The sequence below is a fragment of the Musa acuminata genome, chromosome BXJ3-8 (assembly GCF_036884655.1).
Source record: "Musa acuminata AAA Group cultivar baxijiao chromosome BXJ3-8, Cavendish_Baxijiao_AAA, whole genome shotgun sequence".
Taxonomy (NCBI): Eukaryota; Viridiplantae; Streptophyta; class Magnoliopsida; order Zingiberales; family Musaceae; genus Musa; species Musa acuminata.
This window is the reverse complement of record NC_088356.1, coordinates 51249733-51267880: the sequence shown is the minus strand read 5'-3', so window position 1 is coordinate 51267880 and position 18148 is coordinate 51249733. Positions and strand designations below refer to the sequence as shown.

Genomic DNA, 18148 nt, shown 5'->3' with positions numbered 1-18148 from the left:
TGCAGAGGATGATGAGGCCAGTTTGTGTCCTCTACGATGGGGCTCATCCGTTTGTGATACACATTAAGAGAATGATATGTTCTTCAGAATTCCAAAACTATTGCTGGTTTTTGGTAGAGAACGCCGCTCCACTTCCTTGTTTCCACTTTAAAAGCCCAATATCTGCAGAAGAGTTGTTTGGACTTTTATTACAGGCCGGACATCTGGCGATCCAAAGTATCTAACAAAAAAAAAAGTTGTGGTAAGAGCTAGTTGCAAATAATGAACTGATAACCTTTTCCTTAATCCCCAAATAATGGAGCAATCTCTATTCTTACCCAAGCCAAGGAATCTAAAAAGAAAACTCTTTGATATTCTCAATGTTTCAAGGATCAACGAGACGAGGAATGAGATTGCTCATTCATCAGGGCCAAAGTCCTCATCGGAGGCATTTCCTAAGAATGATCCAAGAGATTTGCGTAAGATGCTGAAAGATCTGTCATCCTGTAACGTAACCAAGACGAGAGCATGACATTAGCGTAAGTCTGATTGATGCTTGAAGTTCAAATTGAGACAAGGATAAGCTTTAGATCCCTGAAAATTTTACATGCTTGCACCAAACAGAACCCTTACTTGTCGAGGCATGCATCGACAAGATGATGTGATTAGATTAATGAGTACATCTATCAGTGCTACTGATCTTTGACATGTTCCTGATATAACCTGGTACTAGCACCCAAATCACTAACCATCCAGATACACGCACAAGACTATGAAAATTCTTGAGACTGGCAGATTGAGATGCATAATTTTAGCAAGAACGACATATGATGCAAAAATACCAGAAAGCAACCATAGAAAAGTGGAGGATAACAAAGCAAACCAGACTGCTGACCGACTGTTGTATTCCGCTGACTTACCTGCATCTTCTTTTTCAGAGATTCTTCTGCACTGGCTAGCTTGTCTGTACAGGTCTTCTCGAGTTCAGAGAGACTAGTTTTCTCTTTCTTTCCTACAAGACATGGAAGACAATGACTGCGTTAAACCTCTTCCTTTGGCAGTCTAGTTTTGAAAAAGAAAAAGCTGGTGCTCACTGTGTTGTTCATATCGAATGGACAATTTTTCCTTTTCATCTTCGTATTTGGAATATATGTCTGAAAGCAGAACCAATAAATGATAAGCTATTGACCATAAAGAGATGCCTGTAGTTTGCAACTTACGGATTGAAAAGAAAATAATTCCTAACATTTGAAAAATTATCTAATATTTGCAAGCAATAGCTTAGAGGATCAAACCGACTCCTTTGACCAAATGAAAACAGCCGCTGTACTTAACCCGTAGGATCATGTTCTATGGATCGTGTCCTTCAATGCTAGTTTACGAAATAGAAAGTTGCATGATACACAGTTGTAGTCCAATAGCCCAGACGTAAAAATCACGAGTCCGGGTGTTGGAAACATGCAAATTACAATCAATATGCATATAATTTGTAGATAAAAAGTTCTGAATAACAATGATAATCTAACCTGCATTTCAGTCCACAATCAATCGTACCAGAATTTGAAGCTTTTAGCTACAAATTCATCTCATGCTGAAGGATATCCTTAGAGGGATAGTCTACCAGTTAGCCTTAGAAAAACAAACTGATGAAGTTCGTATAGGGTTGAAATCCGATTTACAAAGCTGTCATGGTGAACAATTTAGAAAAGTACTACTAATGTAGGTAATCTTATAACCACGAATGATATGAGAAGGTACCCATATTCTGGAAGGCATGTTGGTGAGTGAACTACATGGTTGAGACAATTGTTCTTGTATCTTTATAATTTATTTTGAACTAATATTATTATGCCAGGTTTGCAGAATCACGATATTTTACAAAATCTCCATTTAGAAGAATATACATCGATACTTCAAATTGCCCCATCCTTTAGCTACTACTGTGTAGAACAAACTAGAGTGCTCTGAGTCACAGACACACTTTTAGATGGTCAAATATCTAATATTGTGGCTAAATCTATATAATAAAGTCTAATATCTGCAGAAGAGTTGGTAATGACCCATTAATCACAAGACAAATGTTATGCTGAGGTGAAAATTGCAAATCAAACAGTTTACTACTTGTTTGAACTTACCTTTAAAAGCCTGTATATGTGCTTGTTTCTCCTTGCAAAACTTTTCATAAGCTGCTTGAAACTTGCTGTACTCTGTTTTCAAAGAGCTCTCACACTACGGTTTATTCATGTTAGAAGATCAAAATTATCACAATACTAATGGTCCTAAGAACATTGTTATTAACAAACTTTAACCAACGAATTATAGCTTAATGAACCTCTTTAGAACTCTTTAATAATGCCTTCATCAAACTCTGCCTGCCATTGAAAGAGGAACTACTTGATTACATGTGCTGTCTATGTCATAAGAAGGTGAAGGAGATACTATCTATCGAGTGTGCAGAACCAAATGAATTAACTATGACTATTTGAACTTTGCGATGACAGAAAATAACAACTTAGTGTTTTCGATTTTAACCATGATATATGAGCAAAAGAGACGCTTAGCATTGCGATCATTCCAAAAATGATTATAATATTGTAGAGTTGTGTGTTAAATAACCATCCTGGCATTTCAAATTCATTAAACTAAATCAACAACACATGGCAAGATGTGGATTTCTTCTACCTTTCTTTGTCGAACCTTGATTTGGCATCATCTGTCATTGATTGGATCTCCAACTCTAGACTGTAAACCAAATAGATCGTCAGCTACATGATAAAATGAAACACATGATTGGTGCGCAAGCTCCGTAATATGGTAGCCGATACACTTTACACCTAAAGGTGAATGATTTTGTAAATAAGCTAATGCTTGCTCATTTATAAATGGAGTCAAAGAGATCAACATGTATTTCAGACAAGAAATCTATTGAGTACACATGTATCAGTCCAAGACAAAATGTTTGCTACTGCATATAAAGAACAAAATCATACAAGAATAGATTTCTCCTTTAAACTATTGATAAAAATTACTGCATCATCTCTATTATCCAGAGTGCAGATATTGAAACAAAAAATCATCTGGGTATCTGTACAAATCAAAATAATACAAAGATAGCTCGGATTCAACAAACACCCCATCTGCAAAACTACATCAGTTCATTTAATTGTTAGGGCACAGAATGGTAGCTCTAGATTCAGAAATCCGCATAATCAATATTTTATCCAAATCTTATTATCTCTGCTGTTAAATCGTAGGTCATAGCATAAAAGGGAAGAAACCTAACAAGAGAAGAGGATTGATCCATAATAGAACAGAGAAGAACAACGGAATATGAAAGGAGAGGCTATTAGGTTTCATCGAGATAAGAATTGACCTCTTTATCGTTTCCTCGGCCTTCTTTTGCCCATCCTTCAGAGCTTTTTCTCTGATCTGATGCAAGGCCGATATGATCCCCTTGATATCACTGAAATCGCCAATCATTTGGATCCGTTCACGCAACAAACCCGGAGAACGAAACCACGGGAAAACAAGATCGAAGGAAGAACATATAGGAGTACAGTCAATACCGTACCTGGATAGATCGAGATCTGGGTCGTCATCAACACTCTCTCGCTTCTTCGCCTTCCTCTCAGGCCTCAGGCACTCCGACTCCTCCCTGCTTCGCTTGGCACTTCCTGCGGCTGCCGACATTGGAAATCCACCCAAATCCAACATGAAAACCTCCGACCTAGGATCGAGAAGAGTAGAGCCACCAAAGAGATGCAGGGGCTTAGGGTTTCGAAACCCTAGTTCGTCGAAACGAAGACGAAGAACGAGCTGGCGTCCTCTTCACTCGAACGCGCTCTGGCCTCATCTAATATCCCGCGTGCCGGATGCAATTACTCTTTTACCCCCGACAGGGGAGCGGCTCGTGAGTTCAGATCCGGCTTGTCCTTGGGGGTATTTCTGGTACAACAGAACAAAGTTTGAACTCGCCCGCCATTTCCATCGGTGGTGATTGGGGATCCCCTCCAAGCGAATCGCAGTGTAAAAGTCTTGCAATTCCAACACATGATGAAAAGCTTCAAGGTTTGATTGATGTGACTACGAGTCTAATCCTTCTCCAACTTCATCATTATTGATCCATAAAATCGATTGCGCATTAGGAATTTAATCGAAACGATTTTGATGAGAACAAACATTACAATTGGCTGCTTTCATCAGTAATGATATGAAGAAATTAGCCGGAAGCAAAGCAGCTTTACTCATAGTAAGGTCTTCAAAGCTTGTTCTTGCAGCATTGGTAATCGGTAACCATGCAGTTGCAGATGTGTTCTTGCATAATCTGCTAATATATCTTAAAGATGGATTGACAGTTTCTCCCTCCATCCTCCAAAGAAACAGCACAAGATCATATGAAGCCATGTTCTTCCCTTTATCTCGGCTCTGATGATTGGAACACCCATCACTCGGACGTGGTCTCCACCTTCCCATGTGAACGATCAGCTTTTTCCCATCCCTTGAACCACCACAGAGCCATTTCCTTTTCACCGAAGCCATGGCTGCTGGTCAATCAATGTCTGTGGGGATATCCTTGAAGACAGGAAAGGAACTGGCCATAAGTTGCCTGGAGATGCCAAACGTTGATGTTGCTCATGTCAAACTTGCACATCTTTGCATTCGCAGTGGCCTTCCAGACAGCCGAAACAAGCTTCAGGATGTCATAGAATCACCTACATGAACTCATGGATGGATTTCATTCGAGAGTTTTGAGCTCCAGTTTCGGGTGATCAGCTCACTAGGCAAAGCTGCACAATACTAGAGTGAGAATGTTCTTGCGAACCACCCTGTCGGCAGAGTCATGTGGACTATGGGAGTGACTGTTGTGAGACCCACAGAAGGCGACCCGTCATGGGGGATGACCTAATCCCAGTAGGGTTACACGTTCTGTTCTTGTCGTGAATGGTCTTAAAGGTGAAATCTTTGGATGACTTCTTATACCAACCGATCCTGTGTTCCTCGCATTTGCCTACTCTTCTCCATTACGCTCCTACAAACATGAATGACTTCAGGGAGAGCAAGCAGTACTGCTATTTCCACCCCAAGCAGTTGGTCGTGGGGATATGTGCTCAGTGCTTGAGAGACAGGCTCCTGCTCTTGGAATCCAAACAAGCTCATCTTCCTCGAACCAAGGACGGCATTAGGTCATTCAGAGTCTTGAAGAAGAAATCCATCATCGCCCTTCCTAAAATCTTCGCTCTGGGCTCTTTCGTACATCTCCTCGAGCCCCATCATCGTGAGAACAAAGATCACTCCGAAGACGAAGGCTCCATTGACAGCCTTGAAGGTAAACGTTTAGTCCAAATTCGTGGTAGATCATGTATGTCTTAAGTGAATCAATCATCTATATCTCCATCGACATGCAGCCTCGGTGTGCTAAATATGAACAGTAGAATGCTTTCTATGAGATAGACTTAAAATACAGCCTTTAGGTTAGTTAATTCATAAGTAAAGGTAGATCAGTATAGCTACTCCTGATTGAACGTGAATTGCCAGTCTCTTTTCAGCATTCATGGAGGTCATGCTCGAGTAGTATGTGATTACACGTAACTGGTTCCGGTTTTGTCAGACTCATTCATAACGATGAAGTTTGAGGATGATGGACAAGCTTCATGGAATACTGACGGCAAAAGCAAGAGCATCGAGTCTTGTGCAAACAACACAATGAGCGATGACACCAAGGTGGTAAGAACAGCACTGGTGGAGCACTCAAACCCCGGTGGGGTGCTGAGATGGCGAAAGAGAATCGGGCAGCTTCTCCAGCTTGGACGTTGGAAGCGATCCAACAAGGCAAGCACATGCCATGTCGGATTTAGAGGGAAGGTGGAAGGAGTCAAGGGAAGGAGAGGTTGGATAAGGAGCCTCACAAGGAGGACCACCAGCAGTGACTAGTGGAGAGTGGCAGGCTATGCATTATGAACTTTAGCTTTCCTTCACCCAATTTGATGCCAACTTTGCTGCAAAGTTTTGGATGAGTAAATCAAACACATGAGACTTGAGTTTTGACTGTATACTGTACAGCATCAAGCTATTATTAATCATGGCAAAAAGGGGTTCTTTTTCGACATGGAAAGATCACTTGATTTTGGTCATCTTCATCTGCAAGCAAAAGAATGTCAATGTGCTACTTCATTCGAATGGGTTGGATGTTTTCTGAATCTGTAGGCTCATCAATGCACTTTGTGGACTCTGAACTAAGATGAATAAAGCATGAAAGGAAGCTGAATTTTCTTAAGCTTGATCCACAATGCATTAAATCTATGAAGATTGATGATGGTTTTGTGTGGATAGAAGACTGATAAATTATTGGAGCAAAAAAAAGAAAAGAAAGTTGATTCCATAATGCATTTATATTCATGTAGCTATTGTTGGTATTGAGAAGATTGATGATTGTGTGGATAGAAGACTGATTAAAAAGCTATTGAAGCCAATTCAAGTTGTACCCACAAAATGAACATGACATGTTTCTGGGTTAATTTTTTTTATATATATATGTTTTTGTGCCCATAAAAACTCCATACACTTGTAGGAGTTTGACCAAATTCTTTTTCATACATGTTTTAGGTTTTAATTAATTCATGACATGTTATTGGGTTTATTTTTTGTCATTTTAAGATCTATTTATGGACCACTAAGAGCAAAGGAAATTGACTAAAAAAAAAGCAAAAGTGGTTCAATTAATATTTTTTTTTTATATCTCCACATGGACTCTTGGGATTTAAGAGTGAACAGTTACTCTTAATAGCTTGAATTGAGAGTAACTTTTCACTCTTAATTAAGGACATACCCAATAAGATTTTTTGGATGCTTAAATTAGCTTGGATTTAAAGAATTTAATCAAATATTAAATTTATATGAACATAATTATAATGAAATAATTCATTATTAGAGTGAGAGTTGAGAAGTTGGCCAAGTAGAAGATGATATATCGATCATATAAAGATGAGATTACGATTAGGCGAAAGACGATATGTCAATCCCATAAACATGAGATATCTATAACCATCCACGTATTATATTACAATATATAATACTGATGGAAATCATGTTTTCTATAGTTAAATGATTATTACAAGAAGTTAATTATTTTCATAATTAGCTCTTCCATTTATTTATGACAGTTGAGAGAATGGTATTCAACTGTGATTCTCAACCGAGTGTCATAAAGTATTAGCACGCAGAGTAACACCTACCCATAGGAATATCAAATCATGAGATGTTGCTTTCTCATCATCTGTATGGGCTAAGTGTCATCGCATCTACAAGACATCCAAATATGTTCGACATTTAGCTACATGAGGTGTCAACAGATCCATAGAGCTCTTAAACACGTCCACATATCTTGAGAGCTTTCATGTGATGTGACATAAAATATGGTTGGAGTCAGCTGTTAATATATATAGTCTTCTGTCACATTGGTCCATCGTTTGTTACATGTATACCAATAAGACTTGGAGAAAACATACAAAGGGAACATGCACGCATGGAGTATGGAGATCGCTTCCAAAAGCACCAGTGCCACTGCAATCATTCCTGCTGGAAGCTGGCTAGATCAATAATATCATGCCTCGAACAAAGGAAGAAACGCTGCAGAACACGACGATGCGACGACAGCAGTAGAACTTGGATCTTTCTCGTCCTTTTCATGTCGAGCCAGTCCGATGGAGACACGCACGAGGTGCATGCTGAGCATGGACACAGCGGATCATGGCGAGCTTAGCGTCTGTATCCCTTCTTGTTCTTCCATGGACTGCTGTAGGATCATGCAGTCAATCATTGAGCTCAATAATGCAAGCCACCAGCCCTTACAACTCTCTCTCTCTCTTGAGAAATATGCCAAGTGAAGCATGAGTAGTAGCCATACATATCTCTTCTAAGAGTCATCATCAGTGGATAGTTGAGAGAGAAAAAAAAAAGAAAAAAAAGGAGAGGATCCATCGTGCTGCCATTTGTTTGCATTCGGAAGGTCTTCTGGTTGGCTGCAAATATTTAGCTACTTCTCTTCTTTTCCTGTTGTCATGATCACAACTCATGCTGTAGGTCTTCCAAAATTTGATTGAGCTTTTACCATGAAGAGTTGATACGGTGTCATCATTATCACTGGTTCCCTCTTCCCAACTGAGGTTTCCTGACCTCAATTCCCACAGTGACATATTCCTTTTCGTACAAATTGTTTTGGATCACTAAGCTTGTACCAGTGCTTCACAAGCCCCCATGGCCAGCTACAGACAAGCAAAATAAATGGAAGAACATAAGGAGGAACAGATGCAGATAAATATAAGCAAAAGCTTGTAAAACTTCAAACTGTACTAGCTCCATGACTCATGTTGCAGATTACCATTTCACTGACAGTCAATGTTGAAGAAAATGATATTACAAGAGCTGGATATTGTAAAAAAAAACTAGCACCTCAGAAATCGATATTGAAGTTGATATTTCAGAAATTTATGCAGGGGAGTAGACAGCACCGAAAAATACAAAGAAGCTGTTAGTAAGAGCAGGATCATGGTGGTAAATAATACACAATAAAATTCAACAGAGTAAGAATAATCTAAGAGGTCTGCAAAACCTAATGCTCCATGCAGTTATCTAGGAGTAGAAGAATCATGTAAAAGAAACAGGGAAGCAAATGAACAGCCACCACCTCCAAAGATAAATGTCATTCTAAGCATAGATATAGGCAGCTGGGCAGAATTTGGAAAAGGAATTGGATGCAGCAACTAGTGGGAAAAGTAGTTTACAACACATAAAGCAGTACTTCGAGAGTGGAAACTGCATAATTCCTGTTTCAAGCTTGCCACATATTCCACCTTGAGATAACTAACCAAGCTAACATGAGAGATGATTTGCCATGTGGACACAGGAAACTTACTCGGAGAAAGCTACTGAGAGATTTTAATAAGAGCTGGCATAGGAAAATGATCAATATTTACTCCTTAAGGGGGGCCTAGTTAGTGACACAGTTTGGTGCATATTATTTTAGATCCAGGACGAACACAGTCTACCTTTTGGTGAGAAAAAAGATTAACCTTCTTGGCCAGTGAATAACCATATCATTCCATAGACAAACTTTTTGATCAACTGTGAAAGATTAATCCATGCAGTGATGTTTACACGAGAACCCGCCTGTGGCACCAGCTATGAGAAGCATTAGTGAAGTCTTTTTCTTCCACATGCTTTCGATTACATCTTACCTCCTCACAATCGGAGTCCCCATCATTGTTCATGTTACCTGGCACAATCATGATTTGAATGAAAGGTAACCTGCCTGTTCAAGCGGATGGGAGTCATGTCAGTGGCATGGTTGCAATGATAGCTGTTATGAAGCTTGCACCATGACAATGTCATTGTCAAAGATGTAATTTTGGTCTGGTCTATTACCATCCTCTGCAATGGTGCACCTCACTAACATCGACGAAGTCCCAATAAAGTGAATAAAACTTTGGCCATAAGAGTATGAAGTTAGTTACCTTTGACGAAGACCAGCTTAGCCAACTGCTTCAACCCTCAGACTCGTCCCAAGGTTGGACTGGATCCAGGAGACAAAAAGGAGAAGTTTAGTTACAGAAGATGATCTAGTCACTTTGTCATTCCTATAAGAATTGACAGGGAGAAATATCAATTTGATGTTACAGATTATTCTATGCTCAAGGAAAAAAACTGGATATATCACTGGTAAGAACAAATGAGTCTATGCTTTTTCTAATATAGATGGCATATGAGAAGCAAAACTAGATCGTTATCCTTTTGTTTGTATAAAAGACACTTGCAGATTCAACAATACCAAACAATATCAGAAGGATCCTAGCAGTCCCTTTGCAACATAAATGCCAACAGGAATAAGACAACTGAATGGCATGATGATGATCAAGATCTACATTTGCTTTCCTTTTGACCAGAATAATAAGTCACCAAATATCAAGTCACAATAAACTCTATATAAAGCAAAAAGGAGAATATAATGAACTGCCATGTTAACCTATATTAAAAAAGAACAACAATCTAAGCTCATAGTAAGGCATAAATATTTAATGCAAAAAAACTCTCACTCTTCATTACAATGAGATTGATGCATTTACATTATTTAAAAGACATGGAACTGCCAAAGGGCTCTGGTTAATACAAGTTATCTGGATAGTTCACAGTATAATCAGAAAAGTAGATAATAGATATTTAGAACAAATGTTCTGTAGCAAACATAGGAAGCAACGGGAAATGACATCCGAGACTTCATGTTTTCTTAATCTGCCCGAGATTGACCAGCTCGAGATGAAAGGATGATGCCGACAATAAGACCATAGAGTGCAAGAGCTTCAGCAAAAATGAGAATAAGAATCATCCCAACAAACAGCTTGGGCTGCTGTGCATTGGCCCTGCAACAAATATAAACTCAATTCATTCTTATATGGACTAAATGAACAAAAAACTGTAACATACCAACTCAAAGGCCACAATTAGTCTACACACCAAATAATCAAGTTGATTCATTCAAATAGTCTCTATCAGACTTGTATCTGGTCTAGGACATAGGTTTCAATATATGGAAGGAAACAATATTTCAAGATCTAAGGCCAAAACTTAATGCTGACAAGTAGATCAGCACTAAGCACCTGTGGGATGAAGCACAAAGTGTATTAGGTCCAGAACACAGAACTGGTTTGTTTTGTTGAAATTTGGAACAACCATAGTATCTTAGTTCAAACTAGGGAGAATAACAGATAGGCAGACGCAGATTGCTGAACAATTTTAATCTGCTTTTGCTTGCTCATTCAAACAAAAACGATAGTTGAATCACAAGTAACCTAAGAGCAAGAGGCAAATATATTGGCAGTCCCTTAAATCACTGGTGCATCACATCCTCCATATGGTGCAAAGTAGAGTTCAATTTCGTTTGATGTGTTACTCCAGATTCTAGGTTTGTTATCTTAAATTAGTAACAATGAGAATAAGATCAGAGTTTTGGAAGGTGCTCCATGGTTTATACAAGCTATTGGGTTTCCATGCATAGAAATAAGATCTGAGATTAAAAAATAATAATTTACAGAAACTTGATTAGGACTAGAGATATTAACTTCCCTAATTTTTGGTCTTCAAAGTTCTTGATATGATCGGGAATGGTATGGTTAAACCTTTATACTTGGATCATGATAAACACATCTAATCTAGTTGCAGTTAGAAAGGCTCTTCAGTCCAGGAGTCCTAATAGTTCCAGTACCACTGACAACAACATTGTGAACCATATGCGGAAAATGAACAACCAACAGAGTGACATGTAACTAACCCTGAAATTAGCAAGTTTGAGATTCGGTGCCGCATCACATCTTGGTTTATGCAAAAGGAGGACCACATCTCATGTTAAGATATTGAGCAACTACTGAAGGTCTTCAAATGGCTAAACTCAACTGCAATCATCCAGATGACAGAAGCAGGATATACTAACTATCAATCCCCACCTACAACTTAACACATCACACAGATGGAACTGATTACTCATTTTATGTCAGCTCCAGGACACTGCTTACTGCCCAGAGCCAAATATATTTAGGCTTCAGCATATATAGGTTCATACCATCCACAATCATTCTCAATTTATTTTCTTTAACCAGATGACTAGAGATATCCAAAATCTAATGATAACAATTAAGTCCCGTATATGCATATCTTTTGCGTGTGCATAAAAGAATAAAGTAGTTTGCAAATGTTAGCAAACAATGAAATAATAACTTGCTACCGTATTCCATGCCAATGAAGATATTACCAGCACACACCATAAAAGCAGTATGATTATCTCCAAGCTCAAAACTAATATTAGCATCATATTATTGAAGAAACATAATTACTTATCTTAAATTTATGTCCTTCTATTCATTGTTTATCAACAAGAACAAATTTGAATTAGCATTATCGTGAACATGTATATATAAGCCACAATTTTCAATGCATCATTAAGAACTTGCTCAGAGATCCATCAGACAAAAAAAAAACATTTACCGCTAAAATATGGCTGATCTAATGATATGACATTTTATAACAATCTTCTCATTCCATAATGGAATAATATCACATAGATAAAGAAGCTAGAAGATGAAGGTTATGTTTTATGTAGAATTGGTCATGTAACTTCCATCAAGGATGGTTTTTCTAAAGAGTATTATATATGTGAAATAGAAGCTCAATAATCAAGATCGATGTAGACATATAAGCTGCTATTTCTCAATATTATCAAAAACGCCAGCGAAAAGCATCTCAATAACCAGAGAAAAATCAAATCAGATCGGAAAAGAGGTACCTAACGCCAGCATCTCCGACGATCCCGATCGCCATCCCGGCAGAAAGCCCAGCGAGACCACAAGCCAGTCCGGACGAGAGGTGAGCGTAGCCGTCGAAGAGATAGTACGGCTTGGCCTTAGGGTTTATCCCGGTGCTGATGATCACAGCAATGATCAACCCATAGATCCCGAGCACTCCCGCCATGACAACGGGCACGATCGACTTCATCACGAGCTCCGGTCGCATCACTCCCATTGAAGCCACCCCAACTCCGCTCTTCGCCGTCCCGTACGCGGCCCCCATGCCTGCAAAGAAAAGAAGCGCCTCATCAAAGCCAAATTTCGGATTTGACGAGGCATGCGATTCGATCAAAGGATAGTATTACAGGAGAAAACAAGAGCCGCCGCGGCTCCGAGGAATCCGAAGAAGGGGGCCGTCTCATCGCCGGTGAAGGTTGACATCGCCAGGTGGATATGTGAAACCCTAGAATTTGGAAGCCCTAATTCCTGCAGAGCGGTGGATGAGGAGGAGGAAGAAGGGCCGACGACTGGGATCGGTGACAATAGATTCGTTGGTGTCAATATAATAACATTATAAGCAACTACACATGTTTAGGTCAGCTTTGGGTCTATGCTATAATATCGGTGCAAGATAATAAAACTACCAGCGGTGACGATATCTCCAAGCAGACAGCGGTTTAGCCTCTGCAATGCGCACGGTGGTGCTTCCGATGAGTTAAGGGCTTCGTAGATAGAGCGATAGAGAGCGAGACAGAGAGAGGGGAGGACGGAGAGGGAGATGGCACCGCCCAGGGGGAGAGCGAAGGGCGACACGGCGGTATTCTTCGCGGCGACGCTGGTGCTGTGGGGCGTGTCGGTGGCCTTCGAGATGACCTTCAACAGGAGGTCCGAGCTCGCGCCCGTCGTCGCCGGCTTCTTCTTCTTCCAGGCTGCGAACTGGGCCGTCCGCTTCTCCCTCTCCCGTGACCCGCTCTTCGTCAACACGGCCGTCTCCCTCCTCCACTCTACCGTCACCACCACCTCCGGTTCGTAAACCTCCCTCTCTGGCCCCAATTCTTCGCTTCTTGTGAAAAGCGACGCTCAAGCCTCTTCTTTTAAAGTTTCGTCCTCGTTCTTTGCTCGACCTAGCCCTCAACTACAGAACGCCGTAAGCTAAAGTCATCCTCGGCTTGAAAGTATTCAGTAAAATTGCATTTTGCTGACAGTCATTTCCATTTTTTGGAAGTTTGGGAAGTTGGTGTGAAGTGTTGGCCAAAGGAAGCAAGCTTGCTGGACTATACACTTGTCGTTCACAATTTCTGTACAGACATAGAGTTTCTACCTGATTAGATTTATGGCATCCGCCCGGGTAGTACCGACAATGTCCTATTTAGAGCTCTGAACCTTCTTTAAAATCTCCTCCCTGCTTTGTGATTTCCTATGTCGGGTTTTGGAAGATGTAATTTCACCCATATAATTTTACGACTTAGCTTCAGCCAAATGGGAGTAGAATTGGCAGTTGCAGCTCATGGTACACCTGCATGATAGGCTCCGGATGAGCTTTGACTATAAGTTGTTGTAGTTAAAAATGGAAGTGCATTGCAAAGTAGTCTATGTGTTCCTAGATTCTTAATAAGTCACATTCCTTTGAGGTGTAAATCATGTAAGGAACTTTTACAATCAATGTATTGGTAATTTCCAACTGGTTCAAATTGAGTGTAACATCCATATGTGATCCATAGCACTGGAGTCAGGATGTTATTCTGAGAAAATGAATAAAGTGGACAAACAGGCTGTAGAGATTCTCTACAACTTGGTTGGTAGAGACAGGTGGCATGTGAATACTGTATCATGCCACTTCTTCCCCCTTGTCGTCCCTTGCCTTTAGTAGCATAGAGGGTGAAAAACATTTATGTGTAGAGATAGTTATTTTAGTGATTTGCAATAGGTTTCAGTGCTTCTTTGGCATGTTATACTGTTATCTCGCTTTATTTTTCTTGTACTGCTTTATAGTACTTGAAGCACATTGCTCTTAGTCCTTTAAATTTAGGTTTTTGTTAAAGCTCATTCAGGTCTTTTGGTGAAATGCATCCATCCAAGGCAATCATTATATATTTTCTGTACTGATCAAGGCATGCATCAGAATCCAATCTTTCTATTTATTGGACTAATAGAATATATTTCTCAAAACCAGTCCCCCATAAGCATTATATTTCATGTTATATGCATGTATTATTCATACACTCTGCATGTTTGCTCCATCTTGAGGCTATGACTAAGCTTTATCAACTTTGTGGGTTTTGCAGAGGATTGAATAAATTTTATATCTGACTATGGTCTAGAGTGACCATTATCCCCAAGTTTCTGGCCCTATTTCTGGACTTAGAAAAACAAAAATGAACACTTGTGATTGATCTATGAGAATTCCAAACGCAAGTGTCATAGGACCACATCTGTTGAACTTAGGAATACCACAATAGAAGGTTGGTAATTGGTATTTGGTAAGAAGAATAGAGAAACACTCTATAGTGGTAAAATAATTTAAAATTTTTGTCTTTCAATTTAGGTTGATGAACAATGATAATTATTATAGGATTGAGGATTTGGTTGGTAGCTATGGAGTTTCATGGATTGTGCTACTTTGTGATGTGTAACTTGGTTTAGTTCATAGCATGTGAGGGATGAGATTAATTTGGATGATAGTACTTAATAAATCACTCAGATCATTTGCTAAATAAGGTAAGATATTTTGTCCTATAAATAAATTTCCATTGAATTAAACCAAAAGAAATGGATTGTACATTTAATAATATCTATAAAATTTAATTGTTTTTCAGTTGATTTATGTTTAATGACTTAATGATATTGATGAAACTTGATCCCCCATTTTAGGCATTTCAAAGCATTTTGGATCAGTCCAAGATAACATTGTGTCATGAATTGGGATGTGCAACTTGAGTTGTGGTCCCAAAGGGGTAGAATGATCCTTGTAACCATGGTAGCTATCTTAAACAATTTTTCATTTCAGTGCTTGGACCTAAGTTTATAATAATTTCATCAATTTGGTGGTGTTGGTCATATTATGCAGTTTTTTATTTATAAAGTTAGATATTCACGTAAGTCCTAGAAAAAAATGTAAGATAGGGATGGATCCAAAATATTTAACAACAATTGAAGTACATATTGTTTCTTAGGCATATTCTACCATAATCTTCACTAGTTTCAACAATATTCTATCATAGCATGGTTTACTTGTCCAACCAAGTACCGGTAATGGTACATATAACTTCATACCACTCTATACATTATGTTATATTATTTCTTATTGATGTAGGAGTGTCTGGATCAGTAACTGTCCCATATACCACATTTAGATCCAATAGATCATCAAAACCAAAATCGAACTGATATTTAAATCCATAGTCTTGACAGGTTTATAGAACCATATCTAGTCAACAATTGATAAGACTTTGCAAAGTGAGAGAATCATATTATTAGATTGTGAATACCCTGTTAGTATCAGCCAAATATAACTACTAGATAGAACATTTTGGATTCTTATAGAACTCTTAGAGTTGCAGAAACTGGTTGATCTCAGCTGACATATTGGCGTACAATTTCAACGGCAAATTATCTGTTTTAGCAAAATAAGAAAAGCTTGCTTTAACCTCATCCAAAAGCGAAGGACAAGTCATAATATGACTTTGATTCCATGGAAATTATCTCTTGTTCTTGTTTACCTTCATATTATGTTATAGTTAATATCAAATTAGGTAGCTTAGGTTTGAGCCAAATTAGGTTTTATTTCAGGCTGAACATGTTCCATATCTTTTAGGAAATTTTTGAAGGTGAATTTCATCTTTTTTTTTTCTATTTTATAGGATCAGATTTGTTAAATTTTGGTTCCAAGTTGAGTCATAGTGGGGTTCAATAAGAGTTTTAGTTGGGGGGTAGTTTCCTTGTTGACACATTGAATTGAATTGGTCAGGCCAAGTAGGAAACAAATTGAATTGGTCAAATCTCTTTGCAATCTATTACTAAATCCTTCTAAACTATTGAAGTCTTGAAAGCAAGAATTGTCATACAACTCGTACCATTCAGCGGAAGTTAGCTTGTGATCATTCAAAAAAGACACGGCCACATATTGTTTTCGGCTATGTTGTTGGTGTTGACACATGACTAGGCCAATATTTGGTCTGTTGGCTGACTAAGGAGTGCACATCTGCCACAAAACATTAATGTGATATGTAAGAAAGGTATTGGTTAATCCCTTGTGCTGTGAAACAACATGCCTCGCTTTAAAATGACTTAGAATCATGTCAAACACTGAAGCCATCTGTATCTATCTGCTGCAACCCTTACCTTAGGGTTTTGAAGCTGGATCGTGCTTCTGATACAACCCCAATGAGGTGAGTGGATTTCGATATTTGTTGTCCTCTTTTGAGCAGGAGTTTTATCTGTCAAGTTTATATGGTTTTATATGTCAGAGTGTGGACATCTAGAGAGGAGCATGTGAATATGATGATTTGACGAGTCCATGCTTTTTATTTGATGCTCTTTTGCAACTTGGGAGGCCAGGGTTCAAGTCACAAAAACATTTAAGTGCATTTTTTCTTTTATCCTACTCTTGAATTTTTCTATCCTTTACTTCTTTCCTGATTTCCTGTTTTCTTGTAGTGACAGTTCCTCTGTTACTAATGGTCAGAAACCATGCTGATAAGCCTTCAGATACACCACTGTGTTACAGAATTATCATTGTAGTGGTCGATGAAAGGGCTGCACAGCCCTTGCCTCAACAATATAGGCACTCTTAGGATCTGATTTTATTAGGACCATCGAGGTAGCTCATGTGACAACATCAAAGGCCCAAAAGGAAGTGTTTGTCATTGGCTTAAAACTCCAAAGAATACCAAAGTCTGATGGGGTGTTTCTATGCAGGATAGCTTAGTTAATATGTCTCTATCATAACTTTTGTTACTTTCTACTCTGTCTTGGCATCTTGGGAGGCCTTCTCCTCCTTGAATTGGAGAAACCCTGATCAGGACGATCTTTACTAACACATATACTAACTCATGTTTCCATGGTTCCTTATTGACATTTCGGAAACTTCTGTTAAGTTTGCTTGCCAGAAATATCTTTTTCTAGTAATTTACCATCAACCTCACATTTGCTAGACATTACATTTCTAGGATCTTCTGCTCCTTTCTATCATATTTTTATCATTTTAGCATGTTGAGATAAGCCTGGTTAGCTTATGCATAACTAAATCAATTTGTATATGGTGCAGTTGTCTTGATTCTGATCAATCAGTGGATGATTAAGGGACTAGGCAATATGTTTGAACATGAGCAGCTGTTTGGTGGCACATGGCTTGGTGCATATTCGGCATTGTGTTTTTCTTGTGGTTACTTTGCATATGACCAATTGGACATGCTCCGGTATCACCTCTATAGTGGTTGGATTCCTGGCATCCTTGTTCACCATTTGATTCTGCTGGTTTGCTTTACATTGGCTCTCTATCGGAATGTTACAATCAACTATCTCATACTTTCTCTTATCTGTGAGGTAAAACTTGGACCCTTCTGCCTCTTTAATTTTCACATATGTGTTTATTGAAATAGACTATTGTGATGCCTAACGTTTTAAACTTTCTGAAAGGTGCCAAGTTTTCATAGAAATGTGCAGTAATTATCGTATTCTTCCTTGATCATCTGTTCAGTTTATTACTTTCTGATTTAAAAACAGCACCAGCTGTAGTTATACTCATGGTTGGCTGTTTTATCGAAACAGCAGCAAAATCACATTTCTGATGAGTTTACATAAAGCAAGCAAACCATATTTCTGATGTGACATCTACTGTT

General features: G+C 38.8%; 4 protein-coding genes across 8 annotated transcripts in view; 2 read left to right on the top strand and 2 right to left on the bottom strand.

The window, feature by feature from the left end:
• Positions 1-84: 84 nt before the first annotated feature.
• LOC103995670 (uncharacterized) lies at positions 85-3789 on the bottom strand. Its single transcript, XM_009416319.3, has 9 exons — positions 3551-3789; positions 3353-3442; positions 2662-2721; positions 2312-2351; positions 2115-2208; positions 1074-1133; positions 900-991; positions 318-483; positions 85-220 (listed from the first exon to the last, which is right to left on the bottom strand). Exons 1-8 carry the CDS (start codon positions 3691-3693, stop codon positions 397-399), a joined length of 666 nt encoding a protein of 221 aa, XP_009414594.2. The 5' UTR covers positions 3694-3789; the 3' UTR covers positions 85-220; positions 318-396.
• A 1193-nt stretch (positions 3790-4982) lies between these two features.
• On the top strand, positions 4983-6316 carry LOC135644856 (uncharacterized). The gene is made up of 2 exons (XM_065162783.1): positions 4983-5305; positions 5588-6316. Exons 1-2 carry the CDS (start codon positions 5017-5019, stop codon positions 5908-5910), a joined length of 612 nt encoding a protein of 203 aa, XP_065018855.1. The 5' UTR covers positions 4983-5016; the 3' UTR covers positions 5911-6316.
• A 1059-nt stretch (positions 6317-7375) lies between these two features.
• On the bottom strand, positions 7376-13088 carry LOC135645429 (V-type proton ATPase subunit c1-like). 5 transcript variants are annotated; one of them, XR_010498778.1, is made up of 5 exons: positions 12953-13088; positions 12674-12835; positions 12308-12593; positions 9024-9547; positions 7376-8240 (listed from the first exon to the last, which is right to left on the bottom strand). XR_010498778.1 is itself a non-coding variant. In XM_065163793.1 (5 exons), the coding sequence occupies exons 2-4, from the start codon at positions 12747-12749 to the stop codon at positions 9526-9528; spliced, it is 384 nt and encodes a 127-aa protein (XP_065019865.1). In that variant the 5' UTR covers positions 12750-12835; positions 12953-13088; the 3' UTR covers positions 7376-9286; positions 9489-9525. The 5 variants fall into 5 exon arrangements, 4 of the variants coding, with proteins under 4 accessions (XP_065019865.1, XP_065019864.1, XP_065019863.1 ...); XM_065163793.1 differs by having other exon boundaries at positions 7376-9286; positions 9489-9547; XM_065163792.1 differs by having other exon boundaries at positions 9489-9547.
• The window catches only part of LOC135645428 (uncharacterized), a 5558-nt gene continuing 496 nt past the window's right edge, over positions 13087-18148 (top strand). Inside the window, exons 1-2 of the mRNA XM_065163789.1 lie at positions 13087-13333; positions 17575-17852. Coding sequence (XP_065019861.1) covers positions 13087-13333; positions 17575-17852 — 525 coding nt within the window. The remainder of the gene's footprint in view (positions 13334-17574; positions 17853-18148) is intronic.

Excerpts from the sequence above, each read along its gene's own strand:
- LOC103995670 (XM_009416319.3), bottom strand. The coding sequence starts at position 3,693 with ATGTTGGATTTGGGTGGATTTCCAATGTCGGCAGCCGCAGGAAGTGCC. Across the intron at positions 2,209-2,311 it reads TATTAAAGAGTTCTAAAGAG|TGTGAGAGCTCTTTGAAAAC; the intron begins GTTCATTAAGCT and ends AATAAACCGTAG. Across the intron at positions 992-1,073 it reads CATTCGATATGAACAACACA|GAAAGAAAGAGAAAACTAGT; the intron begins GTGAGCACCAGC and ends CATGTCTTGTAG.
- LOC135644856 (XM_065162783.1), top strand. The coding sequence starts at position 5,017 with ATGAATGACTTCAGGGAGAGCAAGCAGTACTGCTATTTCCACCCCAAG. Across the intron at positions 5,306-5,587 it reads CTCCATTGACAGCCTTGAAG|ACTCATTCATAACGATGAAG; the intron begins GTAAACGTTTAG and ends CGGTTTTGTCAG.
- LOC135645429 (XM_065163790.1), bottom strand. The coding sequence starts at position 12,749 with ATGTCAACCTTCACCGGCGATGAGACGGCCCCCTTCTTCGGATTCCTC. Across the intron at positions 12,594-12,673 it reads GGCGGCTCTTGTTTTCTCCT|GCATGGGGGCCGCGTACGGG; the intron begins GTAATACTATCC and ends TTTTCTTTGCAG. Across the intron at positions 10,392-12,307 it reads GTCGGAGATGCTGGCGTTAG|GGCCAATGCACAGCAGCCCA; the intron begins GTACCTCTTTTC and ends TATTTGTTGCAG.